General features: G+C 37.7%; 1 protein-coding gene across 6 annotated transcripts in view; it reads left to right on the top strand.

Annotated features, from left to right (window-relative positions):
- Positions 1-17,444, top strand: part of BRF1 (BRF1 general transcription factor IIIB subunit) — a 237,048-nt gene that overhangs the window by 71,871 nt on the left and 147,733 nt on the right. For all 6 annotated transcript variants that reach the window (XR_012159588.1, XM_073349848.1, XM_073349847.1 and 3 more), the window contains exon 4: positions 12,220-12,251. Coding sequence is in view for 5 of the 6 variants with exons in the window: in XM_073349848.1 (XP_073205949.1) it covers positions 12,220-12,251 (32 nt within the window). In the remaining variant the exon portion in view is untranslated. The remainder of the gene's footprint in view (positions 1-12,219; positions 12,252-17,444) is intronic.

Raw genomic sequence — 17,444 nt, 5'->3', positions numbered from 1 at the left:
AGCAAATATGACATAGAATCAGTGAGATGCTGTAAACATGAACCTACAGTATTGTTAGTCACTTTTCAGAGTATAGCCGTATTTAACAGATTGCAATCAGTGTACTTTAGAGAGCTATTTGAAATTACAGTACCTGGTCACAATAAAAGTACTGCAACACTGGTGCCTGACTAGATCTTTCCCACTTATCACTGGTAGCTTTATTTCCCCAGTGGCAGATATGTACATTCTTCCTGATTTTTCTCATGAAGAATTTCAGCAGCTAAGTTTACAGTGCATTAAAAACTGATTATGAAAGAGCTGTTTCTGTGCTGTAAGAGAGACATAAGTATTTGGCATCTTCAGAGGATTAAAAAAGGTAACTTAGGGATAAAAGTTTAAAAATGAAACTTCAAGGAGATATTCTTTATCTTCCATCTTGATTAAAACCATTTAATGGAAGTTGTTGCTCTTTAAAAACTTGACAAATACTACAGTATTTGCAAGTAGATTAGCTTTATTGTGCTGTTCACCAGCTGATGCCATGCTGCATTATATTGGAATGCTTTGTGTTTTCCGATTGAAGTGCAGTAAATATTGAAAATAATATCAACAGAATAGTGAAGTCTGTGACATGTGTAGAAGAATTGCAACAAATTATTTAATGAAAGCTTTTATATCTTCAGTGGGATGTTTACACACACTCGTAATAAAAAGAGTGGCATTCCATTACTCATTTCGGAATACTTCCTGAAGATGAGTCACTGATAAATGTGGTAGCATCTTAAATTGACACTTCCTGAATCTTTTCAAACACTGAGAACTTTCAGATAGTAAGTCATTGTAGAACAAATAGGAGCAAAATTGAATACAGTCCACTACCAAATAAAGAAATTAAAGTTTGTCATACTGCCTTCTTAGTCAAGCATTTTGGATAATTGGGGGTGAAAACTAGGACTGATTTACTTTAAATGAGAGGTCCAACATACAGTGTGGATTTCTTCCATTTGTGGTGTTGCTCTTGACCCAGCCTTGCATTTTTTCAACAACTGAGCAAAATTCTGTACTGAGTTACATGACATTATAACCACATGGACTATTATCGGGTTTCTTTTTAGTTTCTTTCAGACCTGTGCAGTTGGACACATGGTAATTAAGACACATGGCTTCAAAGGCAAAAGGTACAAAAATAATCCAAATACATAAAAGAAACCGCAACGAAATTACCAAACAAACACTCTCTAAAATATTCCTAACACTTTCTCTATAACACATTGCATATTCATTGTAGTGTGCAAGGTCTTGGAAAAATTTTTGAAGGATAAAGTAGTTAAGGATATTGAAGTCAATGGTAAATGGGACAAAATACAACATGGTTTTACAAAAGGTAGATCGTGCCAAACCAATCTGATCTCCTTCTATGAGAAAGTAACAGATTTTTTTAGACAAAGGAAACGCAGTGGATCTAATTTACCTAGATTTCAGTAGTGCCACATGGGGAATTATTAGTTAAATTGGAAAAGATGGGGATCAATATGAAAATTGAAAGGTGGATAAGGAATTGGTTAAAGGGGAGACGACAACGGGTCCTACTGAAAGGTGAACTGTCAGGCTGGAGGGAGGTTACCAATGGAGTTCCTCAAGGATCAGTTTTGGGACCAATCTTATTTAATCTTTTTATCACTGACCTCTGCACAAAAAGTGGGAGTGTGCTAATAAAGTTTGTGGATGATACAAAGCTGGGAGGTATTGCCAAGTTAGAGAAGGACCGGGATATCATTCAGGAGGATCTGGATGACCGTGTAAACTGGAGTAATAGTAATAGGATGAAATTTAATAGTGAGAAATGTAAGGTTATGCATTTAGGGATTAATAACAAGAATTTTAGTTATAGGCTGGGGACACATCAATTAGAAGTAACAGAGCAGGAGAAGGACCTTGGAGTATTGGTTGATCATAGGATGACTATGAGCCACCAATGTGATATGGCTGTGAAAAAAGCTAATGTGGTCTTGGGATGCATCAGGAGAGGTATTTCCAGTAGGGGTAAGGAGGTTTTAGTACTGTTATACAAGGCACTGGTGAGACCTCACCTGGAATACTGTGTGCAGTTCTGGTCTCCCATGTTTAAGAAGGATGAATTCAAACTGGAACAGGTACAGAGAAGGGCTACTAGGATGATCCGAGGAATGGAAAACTTGTCTTATGAAAGGAGACTCAAGGAGCTTGGCTTGTTTAGCCTAACTAAAAGAAGGTTGAGGGGAGATATGATTGCTCTCTATAATATATCAGAGGGATAAATACCGGAGAGGGAGAGGAATTATTTAAGCTCAGTACCAATGTGGACACAAGAACAAATGGATATAAAGTGCCCACCAGGAAGTTTAGACTTGAAATTAGATGAAGGTTTCTAACCATTAGAGGAGTAAAGTTTTGGAATAGCCTTCCAAGGGAAGCAGTGGGGGCAAAAGATGTATCTGGCTTTAAGATTAAACTCGATAAGTTTATGGAGGAGATAGTATGATGGGATAACATGATTTTGGTAATTAAATATTCATGGTAAATAGGCCTAATGGCCTGTGATGGGATGTTAAATGGGGTGGGATCTGAGTTACCCAGGAAAGAGTTTTCTGTAGTATCTGGCAGGTGAATCTTGCCCATATGCTTAGGGTTCAGCTGATCGCCATATTTGGGGTCGGGAAGGAATTTTCCTCCGGGGCAGATTGGAAGAGGCCCTGGAGGTTTTTCGCCTTCGTCTGTAGCATGGGGCACGGGTCACTTGCTGGAGGATTCTCTGCTCCTTGAAGTCTTTAAACCACGATTTGAGGACTTCAATAGCTCAGACATAGGTGAGAGGTTTTTCGCAGGAGTGGGTGGGTGAAATTCTGTGGCCTGCGTTGTGCAGGAGGTCAGACTAGATGATCATAATGGTCCCTTCTGACCTTAGTATCTATGAATCTGTGATGCTTCAGTATGGTAAAGATCTTAGTAGCACACGTTTGAGAAAACCTTTAACTTCCACTTGTGATTTTTGCCATTTGTGAGTAATGTGAGCATAACAAACTCATGCACCATAATGTATTTCCAATATAGATAATATAACCGTATAAAGTAATAAAAATATTAATATGTATGCCTGTGTGTGTAAAATATATATACACTGTATATATTTTACACTTTATGTATGTTTTACACACGCACATGCACAGATCTAAATCTTAATATTTTTATAAGTATATTAACTAATTACTGTACATTTCTGCAAAAAGATAGATGTGGCATTAGACCCTAATTATGTGGTCACCAGGATCAGTGCTTTCACATTCATTTTCTTAATGAACATTAATGTTTTAGAAACAATTGCTAGACATCCTCATTTTTTTCAAAGGGTATTATTACAGGTACAGTACTGCCAGCAAAGTTTTTTGGAAATTTTTCTCATGCTTTCGTCATGTTTGAATTACTTTTGCTACCTCGGTACATCACAATTGGTTTTAGTAGCTGTTGTAAAGTTTTACTCCAAACAGTTGATGACACTGAACACCTTGAATGTATGAAGTTGTGGGGGCTGTGATACTATAGTAAGTGAGGGAATGTCAAAGTGAATTTTCATGCATTAGTGCAGAATATGACTGTTCTTGTATAGAATAAAATTTTATATTTAGTGTAAGCACTTCTGAGATTTTCTAAGCTGTGCAGGAATTTAGCCACACATCCGTGAATTTTGATGAAAGATATGACTAAATCCTTTGGGCTGCTCTGAAAATCTCAACAAGGGTAAAAATGGCATACTGTATTAAGTTATGAGTATTGCTAATATACAGTTTTTAAGCAACCAACTTTTCAGCACCATGCTATTTCCATAAGAAAGAATGGTAAATGGCTGCGGGGATTGGTATTGATATAATGGAGCCTTTAACCTGAACACCTGTTTTGATTATGACAGAAGAGAGTGGTAACTAAAAGTTTGGTTACCTGAATTGAAAGGGTTGATCATTCCAGCTCCTAGTGGAGTGTTGGACACTCTGGTTGGCAGTTTCAGCCTCAACGGAGGTCTCTCAGATTTGATTGAACATGGAGACTGAACTCTTACCCCAAGAGATGGGGTCTTCAGGTCAATTTGAAATATGCTGGTGGAATGTTGTGCCCTTCTACTACCCATCCTCCGGATTAAGGACTTCCTTTTGGCACTTCTTGACAATTACCAAATTCAAATAATTAAAAAGGTGTGTGCTTATATATACATACATGCATTTAATATAGAGATGCTTGTAACAAAGTGACTGACGGTTTGCATCTTCTCATTGTGCTAGACTCTGGAAATTTATTGATGCAATCATGGTGGGCCTTTTAATACAAGAAACTTCTCAATTTTGAATGTTGTTCTGTCCAACAAAAATCACCACAAAGTCATCAATCTAACAATAACAAAAATGACATAAATTTCTTCAGTGACACTGTCATTTTTGGGAATGAGGCCTCCAGTATGGGAAAATTTCTGGAGTGGTGTATTATTGATTTTAGTAAAGCTTTTAACACAGCCCCACCTGACCATGTCATAAGCAAACTAGGAAAATGTGGTCTAGATGGAACTACTGTAAAGTGGCTGCACAGCTGGTTGAAAAAGAGTAGTTATCAATAGTTTTCTGTCAAGATGAGAGGATGTATTTAATGGGATCCTGCAGGGGTCTGTCCTGAGTCTGCTGCTAGTCAATATTTTCTTTAATGACTTGGATAGTGGAGTGCAGAGTATGTTTATAAAATTTGCAGATGATACCAAGCTGGGAGGGGTTGCAAGCACTTCGGAGGACAGGATTAGAATTCAAATGACCTTGACAAATTAGAAAAATGGTCTGGAATAAACAAGATGAAATTCAGTCAAACAAGTGCAAAGTACTACACTTAGGAAGGAAAAATCAAATGCACAATTACAAAATAGGGAATACCTGGCTATGTAGTAGTACTGCTGAAAAGGGTCTGGGGTTATAATGGGTCACAAACTGAATATGAGCTAACAATGAGATGCAGTTGTGAAAAAGGCTAATCCACCCCAGAATGATATTTCAACTTGGGGGATAATTGGGACTTTGGGGCAAGGGGGAACCGCCCCCCAGCACTCACCAGCAGCACGGGCTGGGACTGGGTTGCTCCACTTCCTGCTGCCCGGTGAGTGCAAGGCGAGCCCGACCCCTGCTGCAGTCTCCCGGGATTGAGCTCAGGGGAAGGAGTGGAGTGGAGTGGAGTGGGGGTGGGGGCTTTGGGGAAGGGGTGGAGCAGGGGCAGTTTTCCTAGCTGGCTCAGCTGGCCGGGGGATCAGGCTGGCTGCTGGAGCAGCACGCAGCTGCGTAGGGCACCAGGAAATTTGGGGCAATTTGGTGCCCCAAATTTGCTGGTGCCCTACGCAAATGTGTAGTTTGTGTATGGGTAAGGATGGCCCTGCATGTTTTCAGCAACCACCTCTCCCCACCCTCCTCTCTGCTTTCCATTTCCAGACATCTTTCCAGCACTTCCTGTTAGATGTCCCACTGCCGTCCCAAAATAATTGACCTCCAAACCCAAGCTTTTTACCTTTCCTCCTCATCTTTCTTCTCTACCACTGTTGACAGCTCCCTCATCCTTCCTTTTCACAGGCTCTCAACTTTTGTGTAATCTTTGGGTACAGGGAGAAAGGGATCTTCCCCTTTTCTTTTCCTCTTTCTCCTCCAATCTATCTAGAACTCTGCTGCTATAATGCTGTTCTCCGTCTGGCTCTTCACATGTCTTTCTCACCCCTTTCTTGAATATCTTCATTAATTTCTTGTCCTTTGCCCATTATTAGCAAATTTGTTATCCTCGCCTTGAACACTGCATAATTGTATCCCTGCTTACAAGTTTGAACTCCCTTCCTTCTCTCCCCTCACTCTTCTCCCAGTCTTCATGCTGTATTGCGTTTTTTGTCTCCTGCATCCTTGGCTTCACTCCTTCTATACTTCTGCTCCCTGTGAGTGGAACAATGTCTCACTTCTTGTCTGCCAACCCCTCTTTTATATTCCTCCTTAAACCTGACCTTCTGGGAATAATTCCTTGTTTTTCTCACCATTTATTTTTCCTCTTTCCCTTCCTTGAACTGCAGCCTCTTGTTTTGGTTGGACTTTCTCATCTGTGGTAAATACAAGCTTTTTGGGACAGGGAATATATTTTGTTTTGTAAACAGTAGTATGAATTGACTGTGCTATTATAAATAATCTGTACTATTATGATAGTAGGAGTAAGGCCTTCTAGATTTTGTTCTGTTGAGGTCTTCCTCTCTAAGGGTAATGTTTTCAAAGTACCTAATCATTGAAAGCAAACTGGACTAGGGTCCTTTGAAAATTTTACCCTAAATGATGAATGAATGTGAAGATGTTTAAGAAAAGCTTACAGCATTAACTTTGTAAAGTCTGAATTTTAGTATGTTTTGTGTATTTCCATCACATACATTTGGGTGGCTGGTGTATTAATGTAGACTGGAAATTTGTCTCCTTTTTAATAGGCCTAATTAAATGCTTGTATAATTTTGAATTAACTCTACTAATTAAATGTTAATTACTGAAACAAAGGATGCAGTGTTGTGAACAGGATCACCATCAGAAGACCTGCCAGATTGTTAGGGATGTTGTTCAGGAAATGTGTTTCCTGCCTTATCTTTCTTACGTTCTTTATATATTTAGGAAAAAATGCTGGCAGCAAATCTGTTGAGATCAGTGGAATTACTTCAGCTAAATGGTTAACCTAGACAGGAGTTGTGTAATGGTGCTTTTCCGCCTTTAATAGTTAAGTATTTCAGCATATAACATATGAAATAAAGGATTATTTCTAAAAAACATTAGGTTCTGTTTTTCATGTACATTTGCCTACACAGACATAAAGTTAGGGTTTTGTGCAAATGACATTCATGTTCACAAGTTGAGTAGTTAGACATCAAGTTGATTTGCATGCTCAAGGACAACAGCTGTGTGCAGACTTACTTTTTTGCATATGGAAAATTGCAAATGTGAAGGCTGTATTCGAAAACTTTCCTCCTAGAATTTCAGGGTCAGGACTAATCTTTTTGCTAAGATTTTATTTTCCAAAATATACTTGTGTGGATTAAGTTGTATTTTTGTAATCCTGCAATTTAGTGTACGGGGGAGGAGGGAATGTGTATTTTTTGACAATTGCTGTCAATGAATTTTAACTAAAAGCTAATTAAAATTTGACAGTTTATAAAACACCAAATCATAAATCATAACCAGAAATTCACCAGTTACACTAAAATACTGGAAGGCAGTATTATCTAGTAGGTAGCTTACTGAACTGGAAGCTGAGGGATCTGGGTTTTAGTTCCAACTCTGCTCCTAAATTGCTGTATTACATGGGGCATGTTACTTCACCTCTCTGAGCATCTTTCTCCCCTCCCAGCCTTTGTCTATCATGCCTGTTCAGACTGGAAACTTTTAAAGGTAGGGACTGTCTCTACACACTGCCTATCACAATGCCTCTTGGCACTAACTTTTAAATAATACTCTTCTATGTTGATTGAAAATTGGGGGGAAAATTAGTTTAGTTTTCATCAATTTTTCTGTTCATTTATTGCATTTCATCCAGTTTTTCTAGTCAGTGTAACTTTTTTTCTTTTGCATTAACACAATTCTGAAGTGTTTCATGCAAAGCTGATTTCATATTTACTGTTTGTGCTATTGGTGTTTGTTTAAAAAAAAAAAAAAATTCCCCATCCTCCATCTTTTCAAAGAACCTAAGATAGTCCGTCACTACCTGCCATTTATTGACATGTTCTCAATGAGTGAATTGTAACCATGCATCCTTTGGAGTGAGTCCCTTTTCTAAGGGTATGCCTTTCTTTCAGTAAGATACATTGCAATCTCGACTGAAGGATCTGATACTAAAAAATACAGTACTGTGTAAAAAAAGAAAAAAAGAAAAATGCCAATAAAAAAGATTAAAATCTTAATGTTTTGAGAGAAACTTACAAAATCCAGAAAATTCAAATAACAAACTGCTGACTCTGTTCTTACCATCATATACGGTTCCTAATTTTTCACGTTGTTTAAGCACTAAGGGCAATGTGCTGCAAAAGACTTTAGATACAATAGCATGAGATAATTTACATGAAAGTTTCCTGGCTTTTGTAGATTTAATCAGACCATTTAACTAGGATGTGTGTGTGTGTGTGTGTGTGTGTGTACACTGCATTATGTTTAGTGGTTCTTCCTTTAAATAGATTTTGTGTGATCAATCTTGAATGTGTGTCTATAAATAACTTTGCCAAATAGCAATCTTGCTTCCTGGTAAAAGCTAACATTGAATGTTCCCTGTATGGTGTTGTCACCCTTACTTCTGCGCTGCCGCCTGCAGAGCTGGGCCCTCAGTCAGCAGCCGCCACTCTCCGGCACCCAGCACTGAAGGCAGCAGCGCAGAAGTAAGGATGGCATAGTATGGCATTACCACCCTTACTTCTGCGCTGCTGCTGGCGGGGCGCTGCCTTCAGAGCTGGGCACCCACTCAATAGCCCCTGCTGTCCGGCTGCCCAGCTCTGAAGGAAGCGCAGAAGTAAGGATGGCAATACCACAATCCCCTCTAAAATAACCTTGCAACCCCCCCTTTTACCACTTTTGGGTCAGGACCCCCAATTTGGGAAAGGTTGCTCTTCCCTGTGAAATTGGTATAGCATAGGGTAAAAGCAGACAAAAGACTAGATTTCGTGGGGGAACCCCAGATTTCACGGTCCGTGACGCGTTTTTCATGGCTGGGACATTGGTAAGGCCCTAGTTATCTTCTATTTTATGAGTATCTCTGATGTTAACAGCTTTCTTTCCTATTGAGAACTTTTTCATGTGCTAGCTTTGTACTTACATGAAAGTGCTATTGTTTTCTGTCATCTTTAACGATGCAAACATTTATATTGTTTATTAAAAATATGTTTTTTTCAGTTGTATTTCACATTGTCCCAAATTTTTCCACCCTCTAAAAATGAGCTTAAAAACATGTTTTTTACATCTACTTCCTGTTGATAATTGCTCTCACCATATGCATAACATAGGCCAACCCATTGGAACTGAATGACTCAAATATCCCATTCTCCCTCCCTTCATTGTGGCAAACACACATCTAATCACTGAGAGATTGCTGCAGGCTAACTTATATGAGATCCAGAAACTCCACTTTTTTTACTGTGATCTCTTCTTAAATTTCAGTGGACACTTAAACCAACTTCACTTGCACCAACTTCACCAAGGAGCAAAGTGGTTAAAACAGCTGTATTATTGTGCTAAATTGCATCACCGGTACCTGAACTCTAGTGAAAGTAAATTTCTCAACATACATCAAGTATTCTAAATGTATGCAGTGTGTTAAATATTTTTCTCTAGTAATTGAAAAGTTGTTTTTTAAAGTAATGAAACTTGTGATTAATTGTTTTTTATTTTACATTTCAAAATAAAATCTCTTAAGAGTAAGTTATAAGTAGATATATTAATTGAGGGGGAGAGGCAGCCTAGGTGGTTTAGTATATTTGTACACTAGCCTTTTATCTTTAAATTATCAAGAATGACTAGTAATTTTAAGTTCTTCAATTTTGGGTGTATTCAACTTCTGAGGCACCCTAAAGGGACTGGTTTTCAGAGGATGACTGCTCAGCACTTTGACAACTAGCCCCTCTAAGGTGTGTCAAATTGGGCACCCAGTAATTGAGGCACTCAAAATCATGTCACTTTTGAAAGCTTCGATCTGAAATATTTGTGTCCCAAATCAAGTTTTGGAGTGTCTTCCCACTTCCTGTTTGCAAACAAAATCACCATACAATTTGGATTGACAGGCAGCTTCCACTCAGGAAGGCTACTTGGCAGCAAAAGTTTTAAAAACCAGCTGTGTCTACTGAGTTGGGGTGGGCTGGGCAAAGAAAGAGTAAAATGCTAGTCTGGCTGTGTTTGAAGAGTTGTCAGTGGTTATGGCTCCTCTGCACTTCCATTTTTCAAGTTTTTTTTATACTTCTCCTTTTTTTGATTGATGGAGGATAGGTCCATCAGTGGCTATTGGCTAGGATGGTCAGGGATGGTGTCCCTAGCCTCTCTCTGTTTGCCAGAAGCTAGGAATGAGCGACAGGAGATGGATCATTTGATGATTACCTGTTCTGTTCATTCTCTCTGGGGCATCTGGCATTGGCCACTGTCGGAAGACAGGATATTGGGCTTCATGGACCTCTGGTCTGACCCAATATGGCCATTCTTATGTTCGTCTTGCTTACACCAGTCCAATTGTGATCATTTCAGTAGTGCTTTGCTTGGACTTCTGTCTTTCACTAAAAAGGTCTAATTTTTTGCAGGTTGTCTTTTCTGTCAGCAGTCTCTTAGCTAATTTGAATTTTGCTGACTTCTAATTGTATATGAGCTATATGATCGTAGCTAATTGAATGCCCAGGCATACTATTCTCCCACATTATTGAAGCTTCGCTTGTGCTAAGACAATAAGATGTGTAGAATTTTAGATTGAATTTGTCAAATGCATGCAGAACAAATTTGGAATGTTGAATCTGTATAGTTTTAATATAAGATAGAGATAGAAATGCTGAGTGTAAGTGGTACAAATGTTTATGCATAAACCGATAGTTACCAGAATTCTTCCCCCCCCCCCCCCCCCCAGCAAAAGAAAGCTGTTATATAGAAAAATGTCTGTACTGAAGAAGAGCTTTGTGTAAGCTCAGAAGCTTGTCTTTCTCACCCACAGAAGTTGGCCAATAAAAGATACTACCTCACTCACCATGTGTCTCTAACATTCCATATTAGTTTAATATACTTTATAAAAACAGGCTAAAACCTATATTACTACAATGTACTGAACTATAGTGTACTTACTGTTGTTTTTACCATATTCATTGATTTGTTATGCGTGTTGCTTTTTCTCTTAAATTGTTTGTTTACTCTAAAAAAGAACATTTTTACTGTAGTTAAACTAAAACCAGCTCGCTAAGAACATATTTAGTCTGTTATTCAGTTAAGAGAGATGTAATTAAGGAAAAAACAGCCTTGATAAAAGCATCAAAGTCTAGAAGTTTTTAAAGCTGACACAACATTTGGCACTTGTTAGGATGAAATAGCCTAAAATTATCAAATTAAAGTTCTTAAAATATTTGTATAAAGAAACTTTTTTATTAAATAGACTTTTTGGTAGACTTGTGGTTATTGTTTTGGTGGTTGTGAATAGTGTTTTATCTTTGTTTTTACCCCTACTATTTCTTTCCTTTTATTTAAGTACTGTAAGAGTAGAAAACATTTGTAAATTTACTCAACAGTTTCAGTAAAATCTTCAGTAAATTCTCTCTAGTAGCTTTCTGTTTTGTTCTGAATGTGTTTTTTCTTAAATAAATTGCAATAATTAAGTTGCTGCAGTCATTCTTAATACTATTAGTATTTTCAAACTAACATTTTGGGCCCAAACTCCCTTCCACTGTATGGTGTGAGGATGAAAGGAATGAAAATTCTGATATACTGACCCTAAACTGTTAGAGAGAGAAGAGTGGAGTCAACATGACATTCTCTTCCTGCACCCATATTCCTTTCCCATGGAAGACTCTCAGTCCTTCTGGCATGAAGCAGACTGAGTGAGTGGATATACATTCTAGCAAAATTAATTTGGTTCCTGTTACATATTTTGTATCTTGCTCAGAGATGAAGAGGCAGGGTCTGTATAGTCAAGGAGCTGATGGCAGCATGGCTCTTAAATGAGCTCTGCCTATGGGGGAGGTCTCATACAACAACATAGAGGGGCTGCCCATCTGTGTAGATGCCCTGAAATTAGCAGTTTCCTAGTCCTTTCCCACGGATTTTTCTGCACAATGAGAGATCAGGTCCTAAATTGGCACAGAAAAAAGTGACAGATTAGATTTTGAAAATGAAGTCTCTATTTTGTGCCATTTGATGATTTCCAGAATACAATATACAGTATATGTAGTCTTAGCTCATTACTCAAGGCATTCCTTGTCTTTTTAGAGACACTTCTCGTACATATAAACCTTGTTTGTAATGGCACCTTGTGTCCCATAGTGAGGGTAGGCAGAGCTTACTCAGGAGCTGAAACCAATGTGATTCTTTAGCAGGGATGCTGGATCAGACTACTTAATCCATATTCCTGCACTGCCACATGTAAATGATTTTATTTCTCCTTTTAAAAGTTGCTAATCAAATTATCAAATTTTACATGCATTTATATTCCTTGACTTTTTCACAGACATGTTACTTGACCTCAGTGACCTTCTTCAGGTATTGTATCTGTTGTTGTTTAATCTTTTGTTTCAAATATTAAACCTTAAAAATGAATACAAGCGAAGAACTACTAATGTGTGGTATTTGGGAAACCTTAATGATCTATTTCTTTAAAGATTCTGGGCAGGGAAATCATAGGGCTTATAAATCAGAGTAATTATTCAGTGAAATTAAAAATCAAGTGCTTGGGTTTTTTTAACCTGACAAATAACACATCAGCAGTTTAGTATAATCTTTCCCCAGTGATCACAAAGTCACTGTAGTGGCACAAGGTCAGATTTCACACATTTTTAAAACAGCTGGTAAGACCGAAATAATTTTTAAGTATAAATGGATCTGTAAAATACTGTGATATTTTTGTAAAATCTATTTTGAGTTGTGTGTACTTAAAGCCCTTGTGGATATAGAGCTCTAAATGAGTGTGTGTGTGTAATGTACACATTCTGTGTCTCCATATCATAAACATCTATTTTACATACAGTACAAGTAGGATGGTATAGGTTATTTTTGTCCTTGCAGCTGTCTTTGTAAATGGCATCCCTCTGAAGGTTATTTATTACACAAAGGAATCTGATGGAATTACAATAATCTAATGCATCTTTAATTCTTAAAATAATGAACATTCTTCTAATCTGCTACAAACTTTGAATGGGTTAAGTGTGCTTAATTATAACGAGAGAGAGAGAGAGCGCATGTGCACACGTGCGCTGTGGGGAGGAGGAGTGGGAGGTTTATTTCATTTCAAACCTAGAGATCTAGTGATTTCTTACATAGATTACTACTAAATAGAAAGAGAAGTAAGACGATGAAACATGGAACAAATGTAATCAGAGGTATTGTATCTTCAAAAGATGCCGCAAATACAACAGGGTTGGCTTTCTAACGGCAGTAGAGCAGATTTGTTTCCAGATTTTTTTCTATGTAATCTAATGAGAAAAAGGAGGAAGAAGGGACATTTGAGGACTTCAAGCCATTCGTTGGGGAAACTGAAGCAATGTAGGGTTGGGGATAAAAGTCATTTTGGGAAGATGATGTAGTAGCTAGTACCTTAAACTTGTAATTACAACAGAATGTATTTATAGCAGTAGGAATATACTGCCAGCCACCAGGATGGTGATGGTGATTGTGAAATGTTCAGGGAGATTAGAGAGGCTATGAAAATAGAAAACTCAGTAATAATGGGGGGTTTCAACTATCATTGTATTGACTAAGTGTATATGTCACCTCAGGATGAGAAGCAGAGTTAAAGTTTCAACACATCATAAATGACTGCTTCTTGGAGCAGCTAGTCCTGGGACCCACAAGGGGAGAGGCAATTCTTGATTTAGTCCTAAATGGTACACAAGATGTGGTCCAAGATGTGAGTGTAACTGAATTGCTCGGTTATAACGACCATGCTATAAATAAATGTATCATCCTTGTGTGTGTGTGTGTGGGGGGGATACCAAAATAGCCCACCACAGTGGCATTTAACTAAAGAAATGGGAACCACACAAAAATGAGGAAGCTAGTTAAACAAAAATGAAAAGCTACAGTCACAAAATTGAAACGCCTGCAAGTTGCATGGAAATGTCTAAAACACACCACTATAGAGGCTCAATTTAAATGTATACCCCAAATTAAAAAACGTAGGAAGGGAACCAAAAAAGTGCCACTATGGCTAAAAAACAAAGTAAAAAAAGCAGGTAGAGGCAAAAAGGTATCCTTAAATTGGAAGTTAAATCCTATGGAGAAAAATAGAAAATCTGGCAAGTCAAGTGTAGAATTACAGGCCAAAAAATAATCTGAAGAGCAACTAGCCAAAGACTCAAAAGCTAACAGCAAAAAATTTAAGTACATCAGAAGCAGGAAGCCTGCAAAACAAGCAGTGGGGCCATTGGATGATCATGGTGGAAAGGGAGCACTCAAGGATGGTAAGGCCATTGCGGAGAAGCTAAATAAATTCTATGCATCAGTCTTCAGTACAGAGGATGTGAGGGAGGTTCCCACATCTGAGCCATTCTTTTTAGAAGACAAATCTGAGGAACTGTCCCAGATTGAGATGTCAATAAAGGAGGTTTTGAAACCCTATTTAACATATCAATTTAAGTCATCAGGACCAGATGGTATTCACCCAAGAGTTCTGAAGGAATTCAAATATGAAATTGCAGAACTACTAACTGTGGTATGTAACCTATCACTTAAATCAGGTTCCGTACCAGATGACTGAAGGAAAGCTAACATGACACACATTTTTTAAAAGGCTCAAGGAGCGATCCTGGCAATTACAGGCCATTAAGTCAGTACCAGTTAAATTGGTTGAAACTATAGTAAAGAACAGAATTATCAGTCATATAGATGAACACGATTTGTTGGGGAAGAATCAACATGGCTTTCGTAAAGGGAAATCATAACTCCTCAATCTGTTAGAATTCTTTGAGGGGACCAACAAACGTGTACTTGGACTTTCAAAAAGCCTTTGACAAGGTCCCTCACCAAAGGCTCTTAAGTAAGCAGTCATGGGACAAGAGGGAAGGTCCTCTCATGGATCAGTAACTAGTTAAAAGTAGGGCTGTCAATCGCAGGTACTGCTTGCGATTAATGCAAAACATATTAACTAGATTTTAAAAAAAGTTACAATTAATTGCAGTTTTAGTACGGTTAATAATAGAATACCAGTTGAAATGTATTATAAATATATTTTGATGTTTTTCTACATTTTAATGTATATTGATTTCAATTACAACACAGATTGCAAAGTGTACAGAGCTCACTTTATATTATTTTTATTACAAATATTTGCACTGTAAAAAGATAAACAAAAGTAATACTTTTCAATTTAAGACAAACAAGTTTTCATTTATGAGTAATAATGCTGCCTGCTTCTTACTTAAGTCACCGGAAACTGTCGTAGCCGGCATTGCAAGGTATTTATGTGCCAGATATGCTAAACATTTGTATGCCCCATCATGCTTCAACTTATAGGCACTAAATTTTTACATTGTCTTGTTTATGAGTGTAGTTAAAAAAACTTCTACATTTGTAAGTTGCACTTTCATGATAAAGATATTGCACTACAGTACCGTGCTACATACTACAGTATGAGGTGAATTGAAAAATACTATTTCTTTTTTCTTTTTACAGCATAAATATTTATAATAAAAAATAATGTAAGGTGAGCGCTGTACACTTTGTATTCTGTGTTGTAATTGAAATCAATATATTTGAAAATGTAGAAAGAGATCCAAAAATATTTGATACATTTCAATTGGTATTCTATTATTAACAATGTGAATAAAACTGAGTAATCACAACTTTTTTTTAATCTCATGATTAATTGCAATTACTTTTTAAATCATTTGGCAGCCCTAGTTAAAAGACAGGAAACCAAAGGGTAGGAAACCAAACTGGTCCTTTTTCTGAATGCAGAGAGGTAAATTGTGGTGTCCCCCAGGGATATATAGTGAGACCAGTGCTATTCAACATATTCATAAATGATCTGGAAAAAGGGGTAAACAGTGAGGTGGCAAAGTTTGCAGATGATACAAAATTACTCAAGATAGTTTAAGTCCAAAGCTGACTGTGAACAGTTAGCAAAACGGGGTGATTGGGCAACAAAATGGCAGATAAAATTCAATGCTGATAAATGCAAAGTAATGCACATTGGAAATCACAATTCCCAACTATACATACAACATGATTGCATCTAAATTATCTGTTACCACTTAAGAAAGAGAGCTTGGAGTCATTGTGGATAGTTCACTGAAAACATCAGCTCAATGTGCTGCAGCAGTCAAAAAAGCTAAGAGAATGTTAGGAACCATTAGGAAAGGGATAAATAATAAGGTAGAAAATATCATCATGTCACTATATAAATCCATGGTGCACCCATACCATGAATACTGCTTGCAGCACTGGCTGCCCCGTCTCAAAAAAGATGTATAAGAAGCAGAAAAGGTACAGAGAAGGGCAACAAAAATGATTCGGGATATGGAACAGCTTTCATATGAGGAGAGATTAAAAAGACTGGGACTTTTCAGCTTGGAAAAGAGACAACTGAGAGAGGGGAGATATGAGAGAGGTCTATAAAACCATGAATGGTGTGAAGAAAGTGAATATTGAAGTGTTGTTTACCTCTTCACACAATACAAGAACCGGGGGGTCACCCAATGAAATTAATAGGCAGCAGAATTAAAAGAAACATAAGGAAGTACTTCACGCAACATATAGTCTGTCTGTAGAACTCGTTGCCAGGGATATTGTGAAGGCCAAAACTATAATAGGGTTTAAAAAAGAATTAAATATGTTCTTGGAAGATAAGTCCATCAGTAGGTATTAGCCAGGATGGTCAGCGATGCAACTTCATGTTCTGGATGTCCCTAGCTTCTGATTGCCAGAAGCTGGGAGTGGATGACAGAGGTGGATCACTTGATGGTTGCCTGTTCTGTTCATTCCTTCTGAAGTACCTGCCATTGGCTACTCTCGGAAGACAGTATACTGGGCTAGATGGACCATTGGTCTGACCCAGTATGGCCATTCTTATGTTGATTTCTAATGTATACCAACTTCTAGGTTCCCTGTGTTTGGTTGAAAAAACAAATCTGTTACACAAAAGTATATACTACTACTTGGTTCCTCTCCTGTTTTAATTATTTCTGGAACTTATGTTTTAAAAATTAAACATTTTTGACTTGGGTCATGCTACTTACTGCACTGAAATAAAATCTACCAGTGTATGAAAAAATTCCTTGGTTGGTGCAGAAGAATGTGCTGAAGCTAAGAGCCTGTTCTCACTGTCACAGAAGTCAATGGCAACATTCTTACTGACTTCCCAAAAGGCAGGTTGACGTCCCACATTTCCAGGTAGACAGACGCTGCCAACACAGCTTATCTGAGATCGGTCTCTTTAGTGCAAGATTGATGAACTGTACCCAGGGAAAAAAGGGAAATCCATGTACTTTGCCATGGCCTTGAAATTTTTTCCTTTCAAAGGACACCTCTGCTAAAATTCCCAAGTTTTGAGACACTGATGACATTAAAGTATGAGAATTTCATTTATAACATTCCCAAGGCAGAAAGTGTCAACCTGTATAGTTAAGCCATTTTTTAGATTTTATATACTGATCTTGTTAGAAAGGTAAGTCAGTTGTTCTTGATGAAACAAAATTGCTATTTTTGTGCATCAAAGAAAACAACAATTTGAAAGGCTCA

The sequence above is a fragment of the Lepidochelys kempii genome, chromosome 6 (assembly GCF_965140265.1).
Source record: "Lepidochelys kempii isolate rLepKem1 chromosome 6, rLepKem1.hap2, whole genome shotgun sequence".
Classification (NCBI taxonomy): domain Eukaryota; kingdom Metazoa; phylum Chordata; order Testudines; family Cheloniidae; genus Lepidochelys; species Lepidochelys kempii.
This window is presented reverse-complemented; position numbering and strand designations above follow the sequence as displayed.